The sequence below is a fragment of the Dromaius novaehollandiae genome, chromosome 20 (assembly GCF_036370855.1).
Source record: "Dromaius novaehollandiae isolate bDroNov1 chromosome 20, bDroNov1.hap1, whole genome shotgun sequence".
NCBI classification, from domain to species: Eukaryota; Metazoa; Chordata; class Aves; order Casuariiformes; family Dromaiidae; genus Dromaius; species Dromaius novaehollandiae.
Window position 1 is genome coordinate 14,108,120 of NC_088117.1, and position 19,295 is coordinate 14,127,414.

The 19,295-nt window shown below is 51.1% G+C and overlaps 1 protein-coding gene across 1 annotated transcript in view; it reads left to right on the plus strand.

Annotated features, from left to right (window-relative positions):
* Positions 1–282: 282 nt before the first annotated feature.
* The window catches only part of LMX1B (LIM homeobox transcription factor 1 beta), a 94,768-nt gene continuing 75,755 nt past the window's right edge, over positions 283–19,295 (plus strand). The window contains exons 1-2 of the mRNA XM_064524002.1: positions 283–767; positions 1,109–1,295. Coding sequence (XP_064380072.1) covers positions 629–767; positions 1,109–1,295 — 326 coding nt within the window. The 5' untranslated portion in view covers positions 283–628. The remainder of the gene's footprint in view (positions 768–1,108; positions 1,296–19,295) is intronic.

Below are 19,295 nucleotides of genomic sequence, written 5' to 3' on the forward strand. Positions count from 1 at the left end.
GGGGCCGGGGCCGCGCCGACGCGCCGCGGCGCTCCGGGGGCTGCGGGGGCCCGCCGGGGCCGGGGCACTATTTGACGTCGAGGAGACGGATCACCGCGGCGCAGCGATACGGCGCGCACCAATGGAGTTCAAATGTCAGCAAGTTTGAGGAGGGGTGAGGCGCCGGGGGGTGTGTTCCTCCGCCGCGGCCCCTGCTCTAAACGCGCGGCTCCTCGGGACGCCGCATGGCACAGCGGCTGCGGAGCGCCGGGGAGCCCCGCCGCCTGCCCGGCCCGGCCCGGCCCGCCGCTCCGCCCGGCCCGGCCCGGCCCGGCCCCGGGAGGGCCCCGCGCGGGGCGTGGGGCGCCGGCGCTGCTCGGGAGCAGGTGACGCCGCGGGCTGCCCCGCGCCGTGTGCGCGGCATGTGCGCGCCCGCGTAGCGCGGACGGCCCCCATGGGCAGCGGCTGCGGCTCCCTCCTCTGCCCCCCGTCTCTGGAAGTGCAGGCAGGCAACGCTCCTCATGTCTCCCAGATAAAAATAAAGGCGACTCCCTCCTCCCGGCCGCAGAGTGCCCCCGAGCCCGGCCAGGCGCGGGGCTGAGCGACCCCGCCGCCCGGCAGCGCGGCCCCGGCGACCCCCGCCCGCCCCATGGATATTGCAACAGGTCCCGAGTCCTTGGAGAGGTGCTTTCCGCGGGGCCCGTCGGACTGCTCAAAGATGCTGGACGGTATTAAAATGGAAGATCACCCTCTGCGCTCGGGTCCGGCCACGTTAGGAGTGCTACTGGGTGAGTTGCCGCTCGCTTCTCGGCTACGCCAAGCGCGACCCTCCGCGCTGCCCTCGCCGCGCCGGCGCCCGCGCCGGCTCCCGCGGACCGACCCGAGCCGCCGCCGCGGAGGGCTGCGCTCCGGCCCCGGCGCCCGCGGGCGCGGCACCTTCCGAAGCGGGGCTTGCGGGGCGCCGGCTTGGGAGCGAGCGCAGAGCTCGCGCTGCCCAGACGCGGGGCGGCCGGGGCGCTCGGCGGGGCCGGGAGCGGGGCCGGGAGCGGGGCCGGGAGCGGGGCCGGGCCGGGCCGGGGGAGGCGGCGGGCCCCGTGCCGCCGCTCACCGCGCGCTTTGCCGTCCGCAGGCTCGGACTGTCAGCACCAGGCCGTGTGCGAAGGCTGCCAGCGGCCCATCTCGGATCGCTTTCTGATGCGGGTGAACGAGTCGTCCTGGCACGAAGAGTGTTTGCAGTGCGCGGTGTGTCAGCAAGCCCTCACCACCAGCTGCTACTTCCGGGACCGCAAGCTCTACTGCAAGCAGGACTACCAACAGTAAGCGCACCGCCGGCCCCCGGCCCGCCCGGCCCCGCTCCGCCGCGCGCCGCCCGCCCGCCCGCCTCGGCTCGGCCCGGCCCGGCTGGGCGCTCCCGGCCCGGCCCGGCGCCGCTGGCCGCGGGGAAGCCCTGGCAGCGCGGCGCGGCTCGGCTCGGCGCGGCTCGCGGCGCGTTTCCGAGCGGGGCGACTTTGGCCGCTGCCCGCCGCGAAAGGGCAACTGCCCCGGCCCTCGGGGGAAGGCGGGGAGAACCCCCCCGGGGCGGCCCGGGGCGGCCCGGCCGGCGGGACCCGGGGGCGGGCGGGGCGGCTGCTGAATTTAACGTTGCCGGCGCGAGAGCGAAATGGTGCCGGAGGCCGAAACGGCTTTGCAAGGCGGCGGGCTGCCGCAGCGCCGGGGCGCGCCGGGGCCGGCGTCCTGCAGCGCCGTCGGGGGCGGCTCGGCCCGGCTGGTCCCGGGGCGGCTGGTCCCGGCGCGGCTGGTCCCGGCTGGTCCCGGCTGGTCCCGGCTGGTCCCGGCGCGGCTGGTCCTGCCGCGGGGCCGGCGGCGCAGGCAGGGCCGCGCCGGGGCCCTCGCGCCCGGGGAGCCGCGTCCCGCCGCCGCCCGCGGCCCCGAGCGGTGCGGAGACAGCGCCCAGGGCGCCGGCCGCGGGGAGCGGCGGCCCGTCGCGCGGCTGCCGGGCGCCCTCCGCGGCGCTGGGGGCGGCGGTGCGGGCGCCGTGGGCGCTCGGGGCTGCGCGGCCGCGCAGGCTGCTCCGCGGGCGGCGGTGCGTGCGGCCCGGCCCGGGCGGCGGGCGCGGAGGGGGCGCGGGTTTGGCCCTGCCTTGGGAGCGCGGCGGCGGCCGTTCCCCTGCGGCCGGCGGAGCCCGGCGCTGACTCCCTCCCTCCCGGGCGCGGGCGCTCCCGGCGCTTTATTTTATTTACTCTTTATCCCCAAAATGTCAGGCTTTGTGGGGAAAGCAGCCCCCCGCCGCGCCGTGTCCTTGCGCGGAGACGGAGCCCCTGCCCTGCGTGGTGTCTGTCCTCCCCTGCAGCAGCCCACTTCACGCTTGTCACCGAAATTGAGGGTCCTTTTTGTGCCGGGAGGGGGGCGAACATGGGCACTTCAATCACTAGGACATAATATGGCTCTGCTAGAAGTCTGGCAACAAACAAAGAACAACAACTATTGGTTTGCATCAACTTTTGTCAGGCATTCAGCAGGCTTCCAGAAAGGCCTGAAGTGGCTTAGTGGCAACAATGTGCATTTCATAGCTACAGCATGAAAATCCATCTCCATGGAAACTGGTAGTAAATGCTAACATGACATGCTGAGTATAAATATTGTTAGGGTTATAACTCTTGTATAAGTGGCCTAGATAAATGTCCCCCTGTTTAGGAATTACAACAAAACGTGTTATTTCATACTGCAGCCCTGACCAGCATGCTATTAAGGAATCTTCCGCGGGCCTGGGTACTTCACATGAAAATAAATGTGAGTACGTCTTCCCGGGGTCGCTGCGATCCGGCCATTGTGGGGGCTGAGGTTTTAGCAGTGTTCGTGTTTTCTCACATACTCCAGTGTACGCAACGTTTTCACATTCCTCGTACTTTACTTCTGCATAAAGTAAATCCCCCTTTAGTAGTTATAGTTGTAGAGCAATGAAACTTCTGCTCGAATAGATAGTATTACCTTAGATATTTTTGTTATCAAGATATTTTGCTTAATTATGGAAGGATTTAGAATAGCCTTTAGGATACCTAAAAACCATTATTTCGAATCGTAAATATTTACATCTTTTATAAATACATGTAATGCATAAGTGGTCTCTTTAGTTTCTATAAAATAAAGGAAGCCCTGTTCTGTCTTAAAAGGCAGGATAATAGGCTCTTGCTTTGTAAAAAAATAAATACTTTTCTGACTCAGAATAGAAATGTAACCTTGCAGAACTTTCCGTGCTACCAAAGGTGTCCGATTGTATAGGGGGGAAACGGGGTAACCAGGCTGACTAGCAATAAAAAGATATCAACATGTTGGCCTTTGTTGAATCCCAGCACCTAGTGTGACATTACATGGTCACCTGCTGTGTGTGCCCCCAAGGACTGACAGCAGACGTAGCTCGTGGAAAGGGGAGGGAAGGCACAGTAAATCAAAATTTGTTTTCTTTGAAATTTTATTAACCTGAAAGAGAAAACATGTGAAACTAAGCTGACGTTGTTTGTGCACTTTCCCCGTCCGCTGTGTTTTAGACTTGGCGAAATGCTCCTTTTTGATAGCTGAAGTCTAAAACAGCGATGCTTGCGTGCACAGTGCAGGGGGTGAGTTTTCCCAGTCCGCGTGCGGGGGGAGAAGGAAGCCATGACCAAGTCGTGCGGGTCTTTTGCAGCGTGCTAGCGCAGCCGTCGTCCCGCGCTGTAGCGTACGGCGTGGGAAATGCCTGTATGCGGAGGGAGTGTGCTCTGAAATGCAGAGGTGGAGCAGCTCCCGTACAGAAGGGAGACCAGTACCAGTAAAATCAGATGCTTTTTTGTTATCGTGGGTCCAGATCTCTGAAAAAAAATAACAGGGAGATTTCAGAATATTACTTAAATATCTTAGTTACTGAAATTTGCTTTAAATAGATTTTTCTGTATGTAGTAATGTAATTTAAAGGTCAGATTTCTCCAGAACTCCCAGGACTATAATCAAGTGCTGTGTGTATATCTTTGGAAAACTGATGTCTCGTCTTTCTAATGAAAGCAAGCTTCTGATGGGTCAGATATCAGACCTTAAACCTTTCACTGGGTCAGGAATGATTACTGCCCATCCTCGGATGAGGGCATTTCACATTAGGGGGAAGGGTGAAAACATTTTTTTTTTTTTAATAAAAATGTTGGCTGTTTGAAGCTAGTCCCATGCCTGGAATGTTAGAATAAATCCTGGGGGAGATGGATTAGTGGCCCAGGCTCAGTTTGAAGTAGTCAGAGGTGCCTGATAAATGCAATTTATCACAAAAATATCATCGCTGCATCAGTGGGGCTAGCATCTATGCTATGCATGTATTTTAGACTCTTGTTATACAAGGCAATTCAACAAACCTTTGTGAAAGAACATACTGATCTTCTGACTTAATGCAAAGAATTTATTTTGCTAAAATTGTAGATATTGAGGGTCACAGGTATATTTGATTGAAAGGTTTTAAAGGAGAAAACAGTTGTGTAACACAACGGCATCAGGAAGCTGAATCTCGCAAGCCTAAGTCAGACAGAGTCTCTTTGACTTTAATGAGGGTTTTGCCAAATTGCAGGACTGGTGCACATTTGGCACCTTACACTTGCACTTTCTTCTTTGAAAGAAGTTTTCTTTCTGATGAACTGAAACCTTTTGAATGAATGCGTATCAAAAATAAGGGTTTTGCAGTAGTTACATTCAGGGTATTTGCTTAAGTGAGTTTATTTACTGTACCACTCTAAGCAGTGTTTCTTGGTATAAAACATAGTAATTACAAATACTACTTTTCTTTTCCATTTGTATGTTCTCATTTTTTTTGTGATTGTGCTTTTCTGCTCTGTTTTTATCTGACTACTCAGTGTTACATAACCATTTGCCCTAGTTCTTGCTGATATTTAAAAAAATATATGCTGTGAATGATAACTGTTTCAGGTTACATATTTCGTATGTAAGAAATACATATAATTTGTAGAAAGATCTATATTCTTATTGTAGCTTTCAAAATAATGGCTGTGAAAGAGATCATTTATTCAAGGAATAAGAGAGCAAATAGTCACAGTTAATATTTCATAATTTTTCATCAATTGATTTTAAGTTTTGCTTAGAGTAAGAAAGAGAAATATTTAGATTTTTGTTAAAGGCTTCAAGATATGTCAGGCATTGTTTTAGCATCATTATCGCATGCTATGAACAGTAAGTTTCCATGTATTTTTGGTATTTGTTTACACTGTTCCTGATCTTTGAGCCTTTTCTTGTCAGTGATTGAGCTTCTTTTTCACATGAAGCCAGCAAGGAGCAGCACGTACCTAACAAAAAGCACGTGAAACGCTGTGCAGCCTTGTTGCAACACGGGAATTTTAGCCTCTTCAGATTTCGGAAATTCTTTCACATCAGTACTGACCGATGTCTCTCAGCGCAGTTAGGTTTTGTGCTCGGGACAAAACACAAGCTCCCTGTTCGTAAGTGTGCGCAGTTTGGCGACTCTCTGCTCCCAGGGCGAGCGGTCCCTGCCGCGGCGGCGGGCTGAGCAGTGGGGAGCGGGGCCGGAGCTGCCGCGGCACCCAGCACAGCGCCTTGCTGGCAGGAAGCTTCTGTTTGTGTTCGGGCTTTAACGTTTTTAAGCCGAGGAGCGTCGGTGTTAGTGCTGAGCCTGTCCGTGCAGCTGCTCGTCCTCTGCGGCGGTGCCTGCTCCGCTTCGTGCGCCTGCGGTGTCGGGCGGGCACTGCTGCTCGTGAGCGCGTCCTTCGGGCAGAGCAGAAAACCTGCCCGAAACTCAGGGATGAGGAGCAGCGTAGGCACATGCCCAGGACGTGGAGTGATGATTAAAGTTATGTCATCCGCCAAAAATGCGTTTAACAGGGTCGGAAACACTCTTTTGCTGAAAGTCAGCGCGGCGCCGGGCTCTCGGCCCCGGCCCCGGCACCGGCCCCGGCCCCAGCACCAGCCCCAGCACCGGCCCCATCACCGGCCCCGGCCCCATCACCGGCCCCGGCCCCAGCAGCCCCGGCCCCATCACCGGCCCCATCACCGGCCCCGGCCCCAGCAGCCCCGGGCGCGGCAGCGCGGGGGCGACGGGGCTGTTTCGCCTGCGGGTGACGTCAGCGCAGCAGGCGCGGGGTGGGCCCGGTCCCGGCGGCGGCGGCAGGCGCCCGTCTCCCGCGCGCGGGGGGACCGTCACGGGGGGACGGTCACGGGGGGACGGTCACGGGGGGACGGTGCCGGGGGGACGGTCGCGGGGGGACGGCGGCGACGCGCGGCGCGGGCCGGGCGCGGGCGGGCGGGTGGCCTCGGTGAGCGGCAGCGGAGCCCCAGACCGGAGAACGGTTTAAAAATTGGAGGAAACCTTTTGGTTTTCTGCAGGATTCACGGTAACCTTGTCGGACAAAATAATCACAATAGTCAAATGTAATTTACACTAATCCAGGACAGAAAATGATCGGGAGGACCTTTACTCAGTGTGGACAATACGCAATTATATTAATATGAGGAAAATTTATAATCCTTAACTACCAACCTTAGAAAGAATAACCAATAAATATGAAATATGCTGTGAAAATATTACTCACTGAAATCTATAAAGAACAGGAACATTTTGTATTCTGTTAGGAAACCATGTTTATTATTTCTTGGCCTAAACTTCTGAACCAGTTCAAAAGCAGAGATCACATTTTTTCTGCTGAAAATAATGTATTGTGATAAAATGGGTGAATTCTAATGTATCTACTTAGACTAATTACGTTATTAATTTCAATTGCAAATAAGTACCCTTCTTGCTTGCTTTTTATATGGAGCAGCTCGTAAAGCATGATGCATCTTGAAATGCTTATTACCATTGTGGGCTTGAAAATTGGGGGATATTTAGTAATAATTGGGGGCTGCCATAATTTAGTCAGATAGTTGGGAAGAAATTTCAGGAGAAAAAGGAATATTCTTTATGTAATGCAGCTGTGACTCAAATTGAAATTAAGTTTTTTATTTTTCACCCCCGACAAAATTGACAAGACTGCAAGTTATACTAAATCTGCTTTTCTTCACTACTGTACTTCTTGTTGCAGCAAGAATTAATTTCAATTTACTTAATATCTCCTTCTATTGGGATGAAGAATACAGCAGATAGTGTAAATCGCTGGGCGTGAGCGTGAGCTCCCTGCGTGCTCGCTGTGCAAGCCATTGGGAGGTTGGGGTGCACGAGGGGAGAGGACGGGGCCTTCCGTCGACACGATGAAATACCTAAAAACAAACAAGCTGGCTGTCCCGCACTGTGAGCTGGGCATGTGTGTGCCTTTGGGAGCACAGGCACGCACCCAGGCACACGCACACCCCTCCTACCCAATGCACATGCACAAAGAAACTCGTAGACTTCTGCTGACGTGCTCAGTGGAGTAGTTTGGGGCGGAAAGAGAGGATTAGTAAAATACTTTATTTTTTCTTATCATTATTAGGCTGAAAATAGGCAACTACATTTTGTGTCTGGTTTGCATAATCCTTGTGCAGTTCAGTTTTCGTGGCAGTTTTGTAACAATGTAGTGTGTAAATATAACAGTAATATTTCATGATAATATTAGAAAGTGATTTTCTATTGCTTGGCCTGACTTTGACCATTTCACGAGTTGCATAAAATGCAAACTCACAAAAAGGCTGTGAATTTGAAACCCTGCTGAATAACGGAAAAAGAATATAATGATATCCTCCATTATGGGTATACCAGGTCAAAAGATGTATTTGCAGAACAACCAGGGTAAACACTTATTTTTTGACCATGGTTTTTTTCTCTTTTGTATGATATGTCATGTTACTGCTCAAGTGAGGTAAGGAAGCAAGTAAATAAATAAAAAACCTCTGAAGTGCATTGTACAGTAATCTCCAGTAAAGGTAAACAAACCAAGTATTACTCTTGGACGGTTTCATGTGGTAGAAAGTTTTTTTGGCATGATTTGGGGATGATTGCATTACTCATGAGGCAAAGATTGACTCATAATGAAATGACAGTTTCTTGTTCATTACAAAATATAAAACCCCCACATTTATTCTGGAACAAAGAATAAGATTAGTTATATATAACAATGTGACGTGAACCTTGACAGCTAAGTTAGCTGGCAGCCAGATTCTGGAATCAAGAGAGTTGCTTTTATTTAGATGGGTGCAATTAAGAATGGATATTTCTTTTCTTTAACTGAACTGGAATAAATATATCGAGTGGGCAGGGAATGATTACTGAATATTGATCTTGCAAACTATATAATTATGGTATGCTGCGTCTAAAACTTTTAACTAAAACGGATCTTTGTTTGACAAAAATGTAGTCAAATTTTGTAGAAAGCAGAAGTGTTTTCTGAATTAAGGTGTTTTTAAAAATTTAATGGGAAATAAGATTATTTTGCAACAGTGGGAGCTGTAACAACATTGATAACATTGAGGGAAAGAAAAAACACCACTTTTCTCCATTAGTAACTATGTAAAAATTATGTGAATAACTTCATATCCAATTAAGATACATATTGAAAGTAAAGTTAGAATTCTGAGTTCAAGCACATAGAGCTTAAGAGAGAAAAAAATGACAATACTTTAAAGGTGGAACAAGTCGACTTTTGGGTTTAGATATAATGCTCTTTGGTGTTTGTAACCTGCATGCTAATATAGATCTAAATCTTGCTCACTTTGTTCGGGCAAGTTATTCACTGTTTCTAGATGCTTCTTTAAATTCAAGATAAAATTGAGGCAGATCTTTGACATTGTCTTTTTTATTATTATTAATTACTAACCTTACATTTACTTTAAGTTCCTGGACTTGCTTTGGCTAGACCGGTGCTCCGCACGTGAAATACTGTTTTGCTTTTCGGTATGTCTGAAACTGCTTCGATCACATCCTGACAAACTTGCCCATGCGGCACGAGCAAGGCAGTCGCAGCGCTCGGAGCCAGCCGCCGGCATGGGAGCGTTAGGAAAAGCGAGGGCGAGCCGCTGCTGCGGGAGCGACGTGGGGCGCAGACGGGGCTGCCGTGCCTGGAAGCGAAGCAGTTCTCAAACAGCCATTTTACAGCATAGGTGCTGCTTGTTACTGAGCAAATTAATGATAACAAGCATTTTCTCCTTTTACGTGAACAGCACATACACACACTACGTGTGTTACCGTTGCCATTTATTGGATGTTAAATACGCTGTCAATATGCCTTGTAAGTAGAGAGCACCATGTGTGGCAAATTATGCAATTTTAATGCAGATTATGTAGAAGTAAAACGCTCAGAATGAACGTATGCAACATTCAGTATACAGTGTCCTTAGAAGATAAAACGTTCAGATCAGCATTACCAGGGGAACCTAGGATCTGTTTCGACAGCTTTTCAGGACCGAGATGGGAATCTACGAGCCGGCTAAAACCTACCTGCGTGCTCCTTATCGCGATGCTCACACAGAGCTTGGGGTATTTTGCTCACCTTTCAAAAACTATTTGCCGTGGGCGACCAAACAAGTAGACATCTGCAGGGTTGTACTGCAGTAAAGGAATTGTTAATATGATTAATTCTAGTTTGGTATTTTGTTGGCCTTGAAATTGTACGGTGATCTTCAGTATAGATATGGCAGAACTGTTACTGCACAAATTGATTAAATGCACTTTAATATCAGCATAACAAAAAAGGAATAACATATTTCTTAGGAGTTTTGGGGGGTTTGTACTCTGATATCTCTATAACAAGCCCATACATTTACAGAGAACACTTGTCATGGAGGTCATTTACTTTGCTCCAAAACATACTATGTTTTTTAATATTCACAAAATCATCCTCTGCAAGTGTTGATATGAACTTGTGAACATGCAATTCCCATTGACTTCAACGAGAGCCATCCTTGCTCATCAAAGGATAGAATTTGGCTCTTGATTTTACTGCAATCTTTTTTTTTAACTGCAATATTATTTATAATGTACAAGAGTGCAGATGCACTCTCCCAGTAAGAACTAGTGGGATTTATGTGCACGTGCTGCGGACCAAATGCTCCTGGTAGCTGGTAGAAGTTTACTTTCCTGCGTTTGTTCCCTCACGTGACTTGAATCAGCATTCACTGATTACAAAAACAACAACAAAAAAACAAACAAATGAGCAAAGGTCTTTAAATAAAAGTCTAGATGAACAATATTTTTTGTGAGTGTAGCTTTTATGATAGGTTATTTTTATGATAGCAAGCAAGCAAATTTGAGATGGAGAAAGAAATAATTAGTATTCCCTGAAGCATTTCTTCGTGCATCCAGTGGCTGCTGGCTGCTCGCAGGCTGAGGGAACATCGTCGCTGTGCGGCGCGTTTGCGTGGAGCGCGTGCGGGACCGCGGCTACCCTGCCGCCAGCGGTTTTTGTCACCCGATGCAGCCTGTTCCCGCGACTCCCCACTGGAAGCAGCTTCTGCGCTTTCTGACTTTCTCTCTTATGTCACAATTTTAATCCAATTTTATGGGTGTTTGTGTGTTTGCTGGCACAAGGGTTCTTTAGGCACCGCGTGTGCAGCAGAATCGCCCGCCGCCGCCTCAGCAGCCCGGGGTGCAGGCGGGTGTCGGTGTCGTGCTCGAGCCGCGCGGGAGCCGGCGGGAGGTGACGGGAGGTGACGGGAGGTGACGGGAGCCGATGGGAGCCGACGGCCGGCCCTTCCCGGACCCGGCGGGTGAGCGGGGCCGGCGTGGGCAGCGGGACCGGTGCTCACCGTGCTGGTGTGGGATGCGCTTACCTGCTCCGACGGGTCTGCCCCGTCGTTAGGAAGTTTGCGTTCCTTGGCTTCCCGTGGAAGAAAGCGGTGATTCCCGCCCGCCGCCCGCGGTGCGTTAGCCGTCGCGGTTCGCAGGTGAGCGGCCGCTCCGCGAAGGTTCGTTTGCACGTGCGGGCTGGCGCGGGGACTCTCTCTCGTGCCTCCAGCGCGCGGTGCCCGGCCGCCCGGGCGCGGGAGCCCTGCCGCGGGGAGCAGCGCCTTCCTCGGGCAGCAGCCGTCCGCCGGGGAAGCCTCCCTGCCCACGCGCCGCCGCCAGCCCGTTGGCCCGGTGAGGGCCTGAGCCGGCAAATCCTCGCTGCCACGGCGCCCGTGAGTCACCCGCCGAAGCCGGTTTCCCGGGCGTGCCGGGGCGCGCGGTGCCGGGCCAGGTCGGTTCGCTGCTCTCCGCGGTGCGCGGGGACAGGGCTCCTCGCAGGCCGAACCGCCCCACGCGCTCGTCGCGGTTTAGCGTGGTGAGCTGTCTGCTCGGCTGGACCTTGGCATGGGCCTCGTCCGGTGACGGTGCGGTTGCACACGTGGGGCCTGACCCCGCGGGTCGGTTCCCCTCGCCCTGCGCCGCTGCGGGAGGTGCGATGGGCCCTGCATGGGCGCCGGGACCCGCGCACAGGCGTCCGAAATCCTTCGCCTTCGTCAAACCTTCCGAAGCAAACGAGCACGTGCTCCTCGCTCACCGACGGCTCTGTGGTCCTCTGCGAGCCCTCGGGTTCTCTGCACTCGCGACTGCGCTGGGGAAATGCACATATTTTATTTTTACCCCTTCACAGTCAGCTTCTGATAATAATTAGAGTCCAGAGAGAGGAAAGAAGAGGAAAAAGAAAGAAAGAAAGAAAAAGAAAGAAAGAAAGAAAGAAAGAAAGAAACAGTGAGCAAAACCTTCTTCTGTGCAGAGGTCAGTGCAAGCCAGTGTGTCCTGAGTCCCAGTGCACAAGTTTTGTGTACTGCGTGCAGATCTCTTGAAATCTTAGAAGAAAAAATCCTGGAGTGATTCTATTGTTATTAATTTTATTGCATGTCAAAGTCTGTTTTTTATTACATGCAAACAGGAGACTCAGTACTCAGGAGAATATATGCCTTTTTGTAGTCTTAATGATCTTTTTTTAGCTTTTGGATTCTGATTCTTAAACTCTGCTTTGTCACAGTAATAGAAAGTGATTAAGGAAGGCTCAGCGAGAGGCGGTGAACGAAAGCCAGGCAGAGGAGCTCACTTTCTTCTAAACCAGCCGGGAGGAAGCTTTGCAAAGTCTGGAGGCTTCCTTGCCTTTATTTACACACACGCACAAGAGACCGTTTCCTTCATTGCTGCGCTGATGAGCGTGTTTCGGGGCTGCGAGGAAGGCGGCCCGCACGCCTGTGCTTCGCGCGTCGCGGGCGGTGGTGACGACGCGGCGGGACGCAGCCACGTGCCGAAGTGCCGGCTCTGGCGCTGGCGCCAGCACTGCTCTGTGCACCGTCCCGCGTGCGCGTTTCGGGTTGTCGGCGTGCTTGTAGTAAGAACAACAGTGCTGGTTTTTTACAAATGGGAGACAAGGATGAGCGTATTTGTGGTACAAAAGACAAGTTGTAATTTAGAGCAATATACGAAATGTTGCAAAATTGCAGCCGAGGTGAAAGTACCGGAGGGAGCAAGCGGAGCGTGGCGTGTCGCAACGCGGGCGTTGCTGCTCGGCGTGGTGGGTCTGCGCCCGCCGGGCGTCGTGGTCGGGGCGTGCGGCAAGCGGTTACGGGTCGCGGGAAGTTCGCTAACGACGGCGCGTGGAGGATCGCGCCGCAGCTCTCGCTGCACGGTCACGCGCCGGCACGGTCGGGCAGCTCCGGCGAGCCCGGTGCACGGCGTCAGGCTGCCGCGGCCTCCCGTCCGCGCCCGGGCCGGCTCCCGGCGTGGTTTTGTGGGCGCGGAGCAAACGAGCTCGGTGGCGCCTGCATTGATTTCGCGTGGGAGCGTGGGAGCATCCCCGCGGTCCCCAGGAAGCACCCGGGGAGCAGCCCGGCCCCCTCGGCCGCCTCCCGGCCCGGCTCTCCATCCCGAGCGGCGGAGGCGACCGGAGGGACCAGGGAAGCGGACGGCCTTGTCGGCGCGCGGCGGCATCGACGGCGACGCAGCGGCAGAGCGAGCCGGCGGCAGGCAGCTGCCTTTGCTTCCTACGCGTCCTGCAAACGTTGATCGTGTAGTGTAATTGAAGCCTGCTCCGTTTGTGGCTTTTTTAACTTAAAAATGCAGCTTGTATTTTGGCACAGGTCTGTCTGAGCGCGTAGCGGATACGTTCAATGACAAGAGCTATAACATTCAATTTGTTGGATGCCACAATTAAACCTCAGCTTTTTCACCCAGCCATCTGAAAGCCAATTGCAGGTTGTCACTCGAGCAGGAAAACACACAAACAAGGGCCGTACACAGCCCGGATCCCGACAATGCGATTTTCATCGCCCCGCCGGTCTTCGGGGAGTCTTCAGCTTCCATCTGGAAGTACCTTCAACCCTTTCCAGCTACGGATCTTGAAATAACTAGAACAGAGAGAAAACCAAAATTACATGGAGTTTATTGCCATTTCAGAAGGAAAAAAGTGTTTGAAAAAGTTTATTCAGGAAGCCAGGGGAAGTTAAGTGGGAGACATTTGCCATTTCATCAGTCTGTTGGTGATAGCCATTCATGTCATAAATGGCTTGTGTCATTTGATGCCAAAAATAACACCATTTTCCTCCCCAAAGGCCTATAGGGTTTTTTTGCAATAAATGTTTATTTGTTAATAATATACTTTAAACAGCCCAGTCTTGACCTCAAGTCTCCAAAAGAATCCATCTTCTCTCTGAAAAATCCTACAAAGTTTGTGTAATTTTTTTCTGGGAAGGTGTAATTGATGGGGCAGTGAAGGGTAGTGTGTTTGCTTTAACTACTGCAGCTGCGTGGATTAACTGTTTATAAGGGCCTACTGTGCTTTGAATGGCTACTTTCTTAGATTTCAAGCGGTAGTTGACAGCACTTCCTAATGGCTTCTTGGATTTGAGTAAGTTTGATCAGTAAAAATAAATTTTCCTATTTCGCTCACCCATTGTTCTTTTCTCATTGCTATTTTGAAATCTCTCAGTCGCTGGTTTATAATAGTTCTGCTTCGCTGAGTAGCCTGGTAGGTGCAACATGGCAGATGGTGGGGACAGTACAGCTGTCCGAGCCAAGAGCCGAGCTCGGGTCTGATTTTGTTCCACATCTTGTGCTGATTTCAGAAGAAATTCAGTGGAAATTTGGATTCACAGCAGGTAACCTCTCTGCAAATATTTTTGGCTCATTTTCTCAATTTAGTAATTGGAGTCTCTAGAGTCTAGCAGAGAACCTGCAGGTATGGCGCATTCCTCATGTGTGGTTAAATATTTGAAAACAGTAAAGGATTTGTAAATATGCATAATACAGAAAGTGTTGTTTTGAGAGAAAATAGTAATTCCAGTAAATTAACTGGAATTCTTCTTGAAAGGAAATATGAAAAATAAGGTTTGTAGAGTAACTTTAAATGTTTTCAAATTGTCTGTGGAAGCTGGTGAAGCGTTTGTGGATGCTGAGGGATACGTGATCGGCAGCCTGCTGACCCAGCAGTTGTCCTTTCACTGAGTTACCAACTACCAGTGATTTAACCAGTGTAAAATCATATATATCAGCTGTTTCTGTTCTACTATCAACCACTCTGCTCCTCCTCTGTTATATTTTATCCAATTTTTTACTAAAAAGGCAGGACATTTGTCAGAATTCTTTGTTAGTTCCTTACATGATAATGTGTTTATCTTCAAGAATTTTATAAGATTTGTTTTCTTTGAGAAAATCTGAATTAAGGGAAAGAGTTACACGTTTAATTTCTTGAAACATTTCAGCTTATTTTAAACTGGTAGTTTGTTCACAGTCAGATAGGCACTCGGACGAAATACGGAGCAGTATATACAAAATGAATGGAGTTGTTTTTTCTTTAAACGTTTCACGTTTGTGGAGCTCGGTTGTTTGGATAACGCGCGCCCTCAGGTACTTGGTGTAAAACTTCAGCGGACCTCCATGCCACTAAATGGCGGCAGTAGTTTACTGAGAATATAAGTTCGTAACTTATTAATTGTAACTGTTATATGATGATTTAAAAATATATATATTTTGAGAAGCATAACTGCTAGCTTGGGCTGTGATTCTGCTTTAACAGGGTGGTTAATTTTACTCACCTTAGCAAGGCTCTTAAGTAGCTATTTACAAGGTAAAGTTGCCTACGCAGCTAGCCGCAGCGTCGGGGGCCTTAGGGTAGCGAAACTGCGGGGCAAATGCTGATTCACTTTCCTGGTGGTTTTCTGGGACAGTCTCAGCCGCTGCCACCTGAGCAGCTCTGCTCTACTGTTCATGCCGAGACCTGGCTCGTCTTCACGTCCATTCTGATTTTTGCAGGACAGATATCTTGACCTAAAATTTAGCCTTTGTTGGATCCATCCTGTTGAAACAAGATCAAATCCAAACTTTCTTTCCCAAACTGAAAATATTTGGAAAACAGCTTTAAAACTGCTCACAGCTTCCTGCCAGTCTGCTGCTTCTGGCATCGCTGGGGCGTCGGAGCTCCCGCTCTGCGGCGGCTGATCCTGCGCGGCCCGAGCCGTCCGCGGCACCGCAGGCGTTGCGGGGCGCGTGCTGCCCCGGCGCCGATGGCAGCGAGCGGAGCCGTCGCCGCTGCCTTATCCCTGACCATTTAAATATCGGGCTGGAGATTTAAGGGAGGACGATGCACAGAGACTGAGCTGCAGCAGGGCCGGGCGCTGGTCCCGCTCGCCCGGCGGCCTGGCCGAGGCTGCACCGCTGCTCCGGCTGGACACCCGTGCCTGGGCTCCGCGGGGACACCCGTGCCTGGGCTCCGCGGGGACACCCGTGCATGCGTGTGCATGCACGCATCTGCACGTGCATCCTGCGAGAGGTTGTCCCAGGCACTGGGCGCAGGGCCGCTCTTGTCCGGGTGTCCGGGGTCCCCCGACTCGCTCCTCTGCCCCGGAGCAGAGCCCTGCGCCCGCCTCGCTCCCGGCTTCCCAGGCCTCCCGGGCGCGGGAGCCATGCGCTCCCCGGGGCCCCCGCGGTTGGTCGCCCGCCCGTCGTGGCCCAGCCGATCCCCGCCGGAGCCCGGAGCCGCGCGGTCCCTGGGCACCGCGGCGGGAAGCGGGTGCTGCAGAGCCGCCGGGTCCCCGGCTCCCGCCGCCGGCTCCAGCGAGGCTCCGCTCGGTTCCCTCCAAGGCGGCGAGCAGCGGTTCTGCTGCGGCATCAGCGCTTGTTTTGTGACACAGGAAGGAAACAAACCTGAAATTAGCCAAAAGTGAAACAGTCACGTTTCTGGGGCTAATATGGATTTGTTCCCTTAACAGGATACTAGAAATCCCCCTTTTGTTTGTTGCACAGAGACGGAGCTTGGCAATTTTTTAGTCTTTTTGTCAGCTTACTTATGCATTAAAACAACTGACATAACATTTAACTTTACCCTTGTGCATGAGAACGCCTGCTAATTAATTCAGTAACTCTTTTGACCCTCTGTTTGAAAGATCACAAGTGACTCTTTTTGTGCACGGACGCAACCATCCGTTAGCATCCGTAAACTCATTTATTCGTTATGAACATAGGCACGGTTTAGACGGCTTGCATCTCTGTGCCGTTATGCTGCTGTAATAGCGAACGTTAACAAAGTTAAATGGACAAATGAACAAGAGAAAGGAAAGCAAAGCAAAGGAGCAATTAAATGTAACTTTTCATCATGAAAAGGATTTCGCTGGTTTATCTTCTAATAAGATTATGTCACCGACACAAGTACCTCGGAGCCCCTGATTGACAGCCTCCTGTACTTTTATCAGGCAGTGTGACACTAAACCTCGGGGCCCTTTGTCCCATGGAGTGAGCTCACGGAAACTTGCCATCCTAATCCCCTTATTCATGTCAAGCACAGAAAAGAAGTCCTGATCAGATGGCACCTTACAACAGTGTCACCTCCACCCCCTGGTAGCTGGATGAACATGGGACATCTCCCGCTTTGTTCGCGGTCCGCGCTCTGCTCTGCCAGAGCAGAAAGCTGCTGCCTACTGTATGCACAGCCCCACGCCTGATTGCTGGAAGCTGTGATGTTTTTGTATATTTTTGATGTACCCTGTTTTGCATGGCTGTAAATAACTTGCATTTGCCGTCCTCCTGCCATCCAGGGGAAGTTGTGGAGATGGTGCAGAGAAATCCCAGGGAGGGAATAGAAGGATTCATAGGTTAACTGCTTTTGTTTGAATTTTTGTTTTATTTCTCTAAAGAAAATAAGATTTTTAAAGCACGTATTTTCTTTTGCTTCTTGTGTATTACACTATGTAGTGAGATATATCACAAGGTTTTGTCAAACCTTCCATCCCTAAAATGGAGCAAGTGGAACTAAAAACAAACCATCTTTTCAGAAGCATGGGATCACCGTGAAGTGCAAAACATTGTTGTTGTTCAGTGGTAATTATTAATGGGTTTAATATTTTCCAAAGCTCAGAACAGAACTTTATGCAGTCCTCAAAGACTGGATACCTATAGAATTTGCTCTTAAGTGTTGTAGAAGTCAACCATTCATCCCAACAGTTGGTATTATGGTTTCATAGCTCCAGCCCTTTCTTAGTTGCAGGAATTCCTTTGTGCGTATCCCTGCGGTAACCTATTTCAACTAGCGGTTCCCTGCGGTGCTTTATTTACTTGTCCAACTGTTTGGAAGTCTGTTAGTCTAAAGATCAGATGCTCTGAAACAAATCTTATTACTTTAACCAGCCCTGCAAATTCTTCTTTCTCCATTTTTATTGACTTCTCTTCAGCTAGAACTAATACACATGCAGCAGGTGGGCAAGTATGTCTCTCAAAGTTTAGCCTCTCAGATTTAACATGAGAAACTATAAATCTTTTTATTTTTCTTGGAAAATGTGGGAAACCACAGGTATTTGAAGAGTTGCCTCCTCAGTGGATTCGTGAAGTTTATACTGGTTGCTCCAATTTTCAAAGCAGAAGTCTGGGCAATTGTAGAAGAATGCTGCATTCTGGGAGATAGTCTAATTATTTTTTTCTCATGTTAAATATTTTTTCAAGCTGTAATCAAAAGCAAGGGAAGGGGAAAGTTTTAAGGTTTTTTTCCTTTTATCCAGGCTGGCCTTATTGGTAGTGATACTGCCTAAAACTTCCCTAAAGTAATGTTCTGCAAGCCAGCTTAATCGCAGCTACTCACCGGTCCTGGTTTCAGAAGGTGTGTCCAGCTCCTCTGTATTGTTCATCTTTATGTACTTTTTCTTTTTTTTTAAGTAATTTAAATGTTAGGAGTCAGTGCTAATTAAACGTTTTAAGAAATTATCTTTCCGGAATTCCCCTTTCCCCTCCCCGTCCCCCACCCAGGCTCCTGGCGACCCTGCGCTCCCTCCCCGGCGCGAGGGCACGCGTAGCCTGCGGACGGCGTGGGCATCGCCGTGGCGGGTACCAACGGCCTCCCTGGAGCGACGTGCCGGGGCTGCTGCGGGCCGGCGCCCTCGGCCCGGGACCGGCTTCCCCGTGGACCCGCCGGGAGCCGCGGAGCAGCAGACCTGCTGGCTGCCGCGTCGCCGGGACTTGTCCCACCTCCACCACCGCTGCCCGCAGTCACTGAGCGTAAACAGGTGAACATAGCTGCTGCGATGCTCCAGCAAACCCAAGCACTGAACGAATCTAGCAGGTGACGGCGCTTTTCTCCAGCAGAGCACGTTTTCTTTAACCACGCCGTTCTGCTCGAATCTCAATCCCAAAATTATTTCCAGTCTGGCTGCAGTCTCCACAGCAAGGACAGGACTGGATAAAGTGAACTAAAAACATTTTTTAGTACCCGGATGATCCACGAGGCTGGTGAAGGGGTGTCTATAAAATACCTGTAAACTTTTAAGGTCAGTTAACTAATAGCTGAATTGTGGCAGACAGTGTGATGCCAGAGTGTGATTGGGGACGAGGTTTTGGAAAATTGTAAATAGCCTTGAAAACATCAGACTTTTCAAAGAAATTCCAGCTTAAATGCAAGAACAGGACTGTATTTTAACATACCAGAAATGTTAAATGCAAACCAAACCAATCCAATCCGGTAAGAGGCTGTGAGTATTTCAGAGAAAATGACTTCCAAAAACAATCCGGGAGCCTGTTAATCTCCTGGGTTTAGCGTTTTGAAACTTAGGAGCTCTTCACTGCTCCTATTTGTGTGCAAAAGGCAATAACTCAGTTAAAAATAGGTTCCCAGGCAGGATATCATGTAGTGCAAGCTAACAGGTCCGTTTCATTCGGAGCCAGGCAATGCAGCGCGTCCAGCGGCAGCCAGACCCCGCGCTCGGGGACGGGCCTTGGACCTCCTCCCGCGGCCGTCGGGGCTGCTGGACGCGTCCTGCCCGGCTCCGGCGCGGGTCAGCGGACGGGGGGCCGCGTTCGCCCGTGGGAGCCGGAGGGGCTCCGCGTTAGCGGCTGACGCTAGCGCGCGCTCATCGAAAGAAAAATAACTTTTGTTTGGACCAAAGAGAGAAGAAAAAGAAAAAACCTCGGGGGATTGAATTTCAGA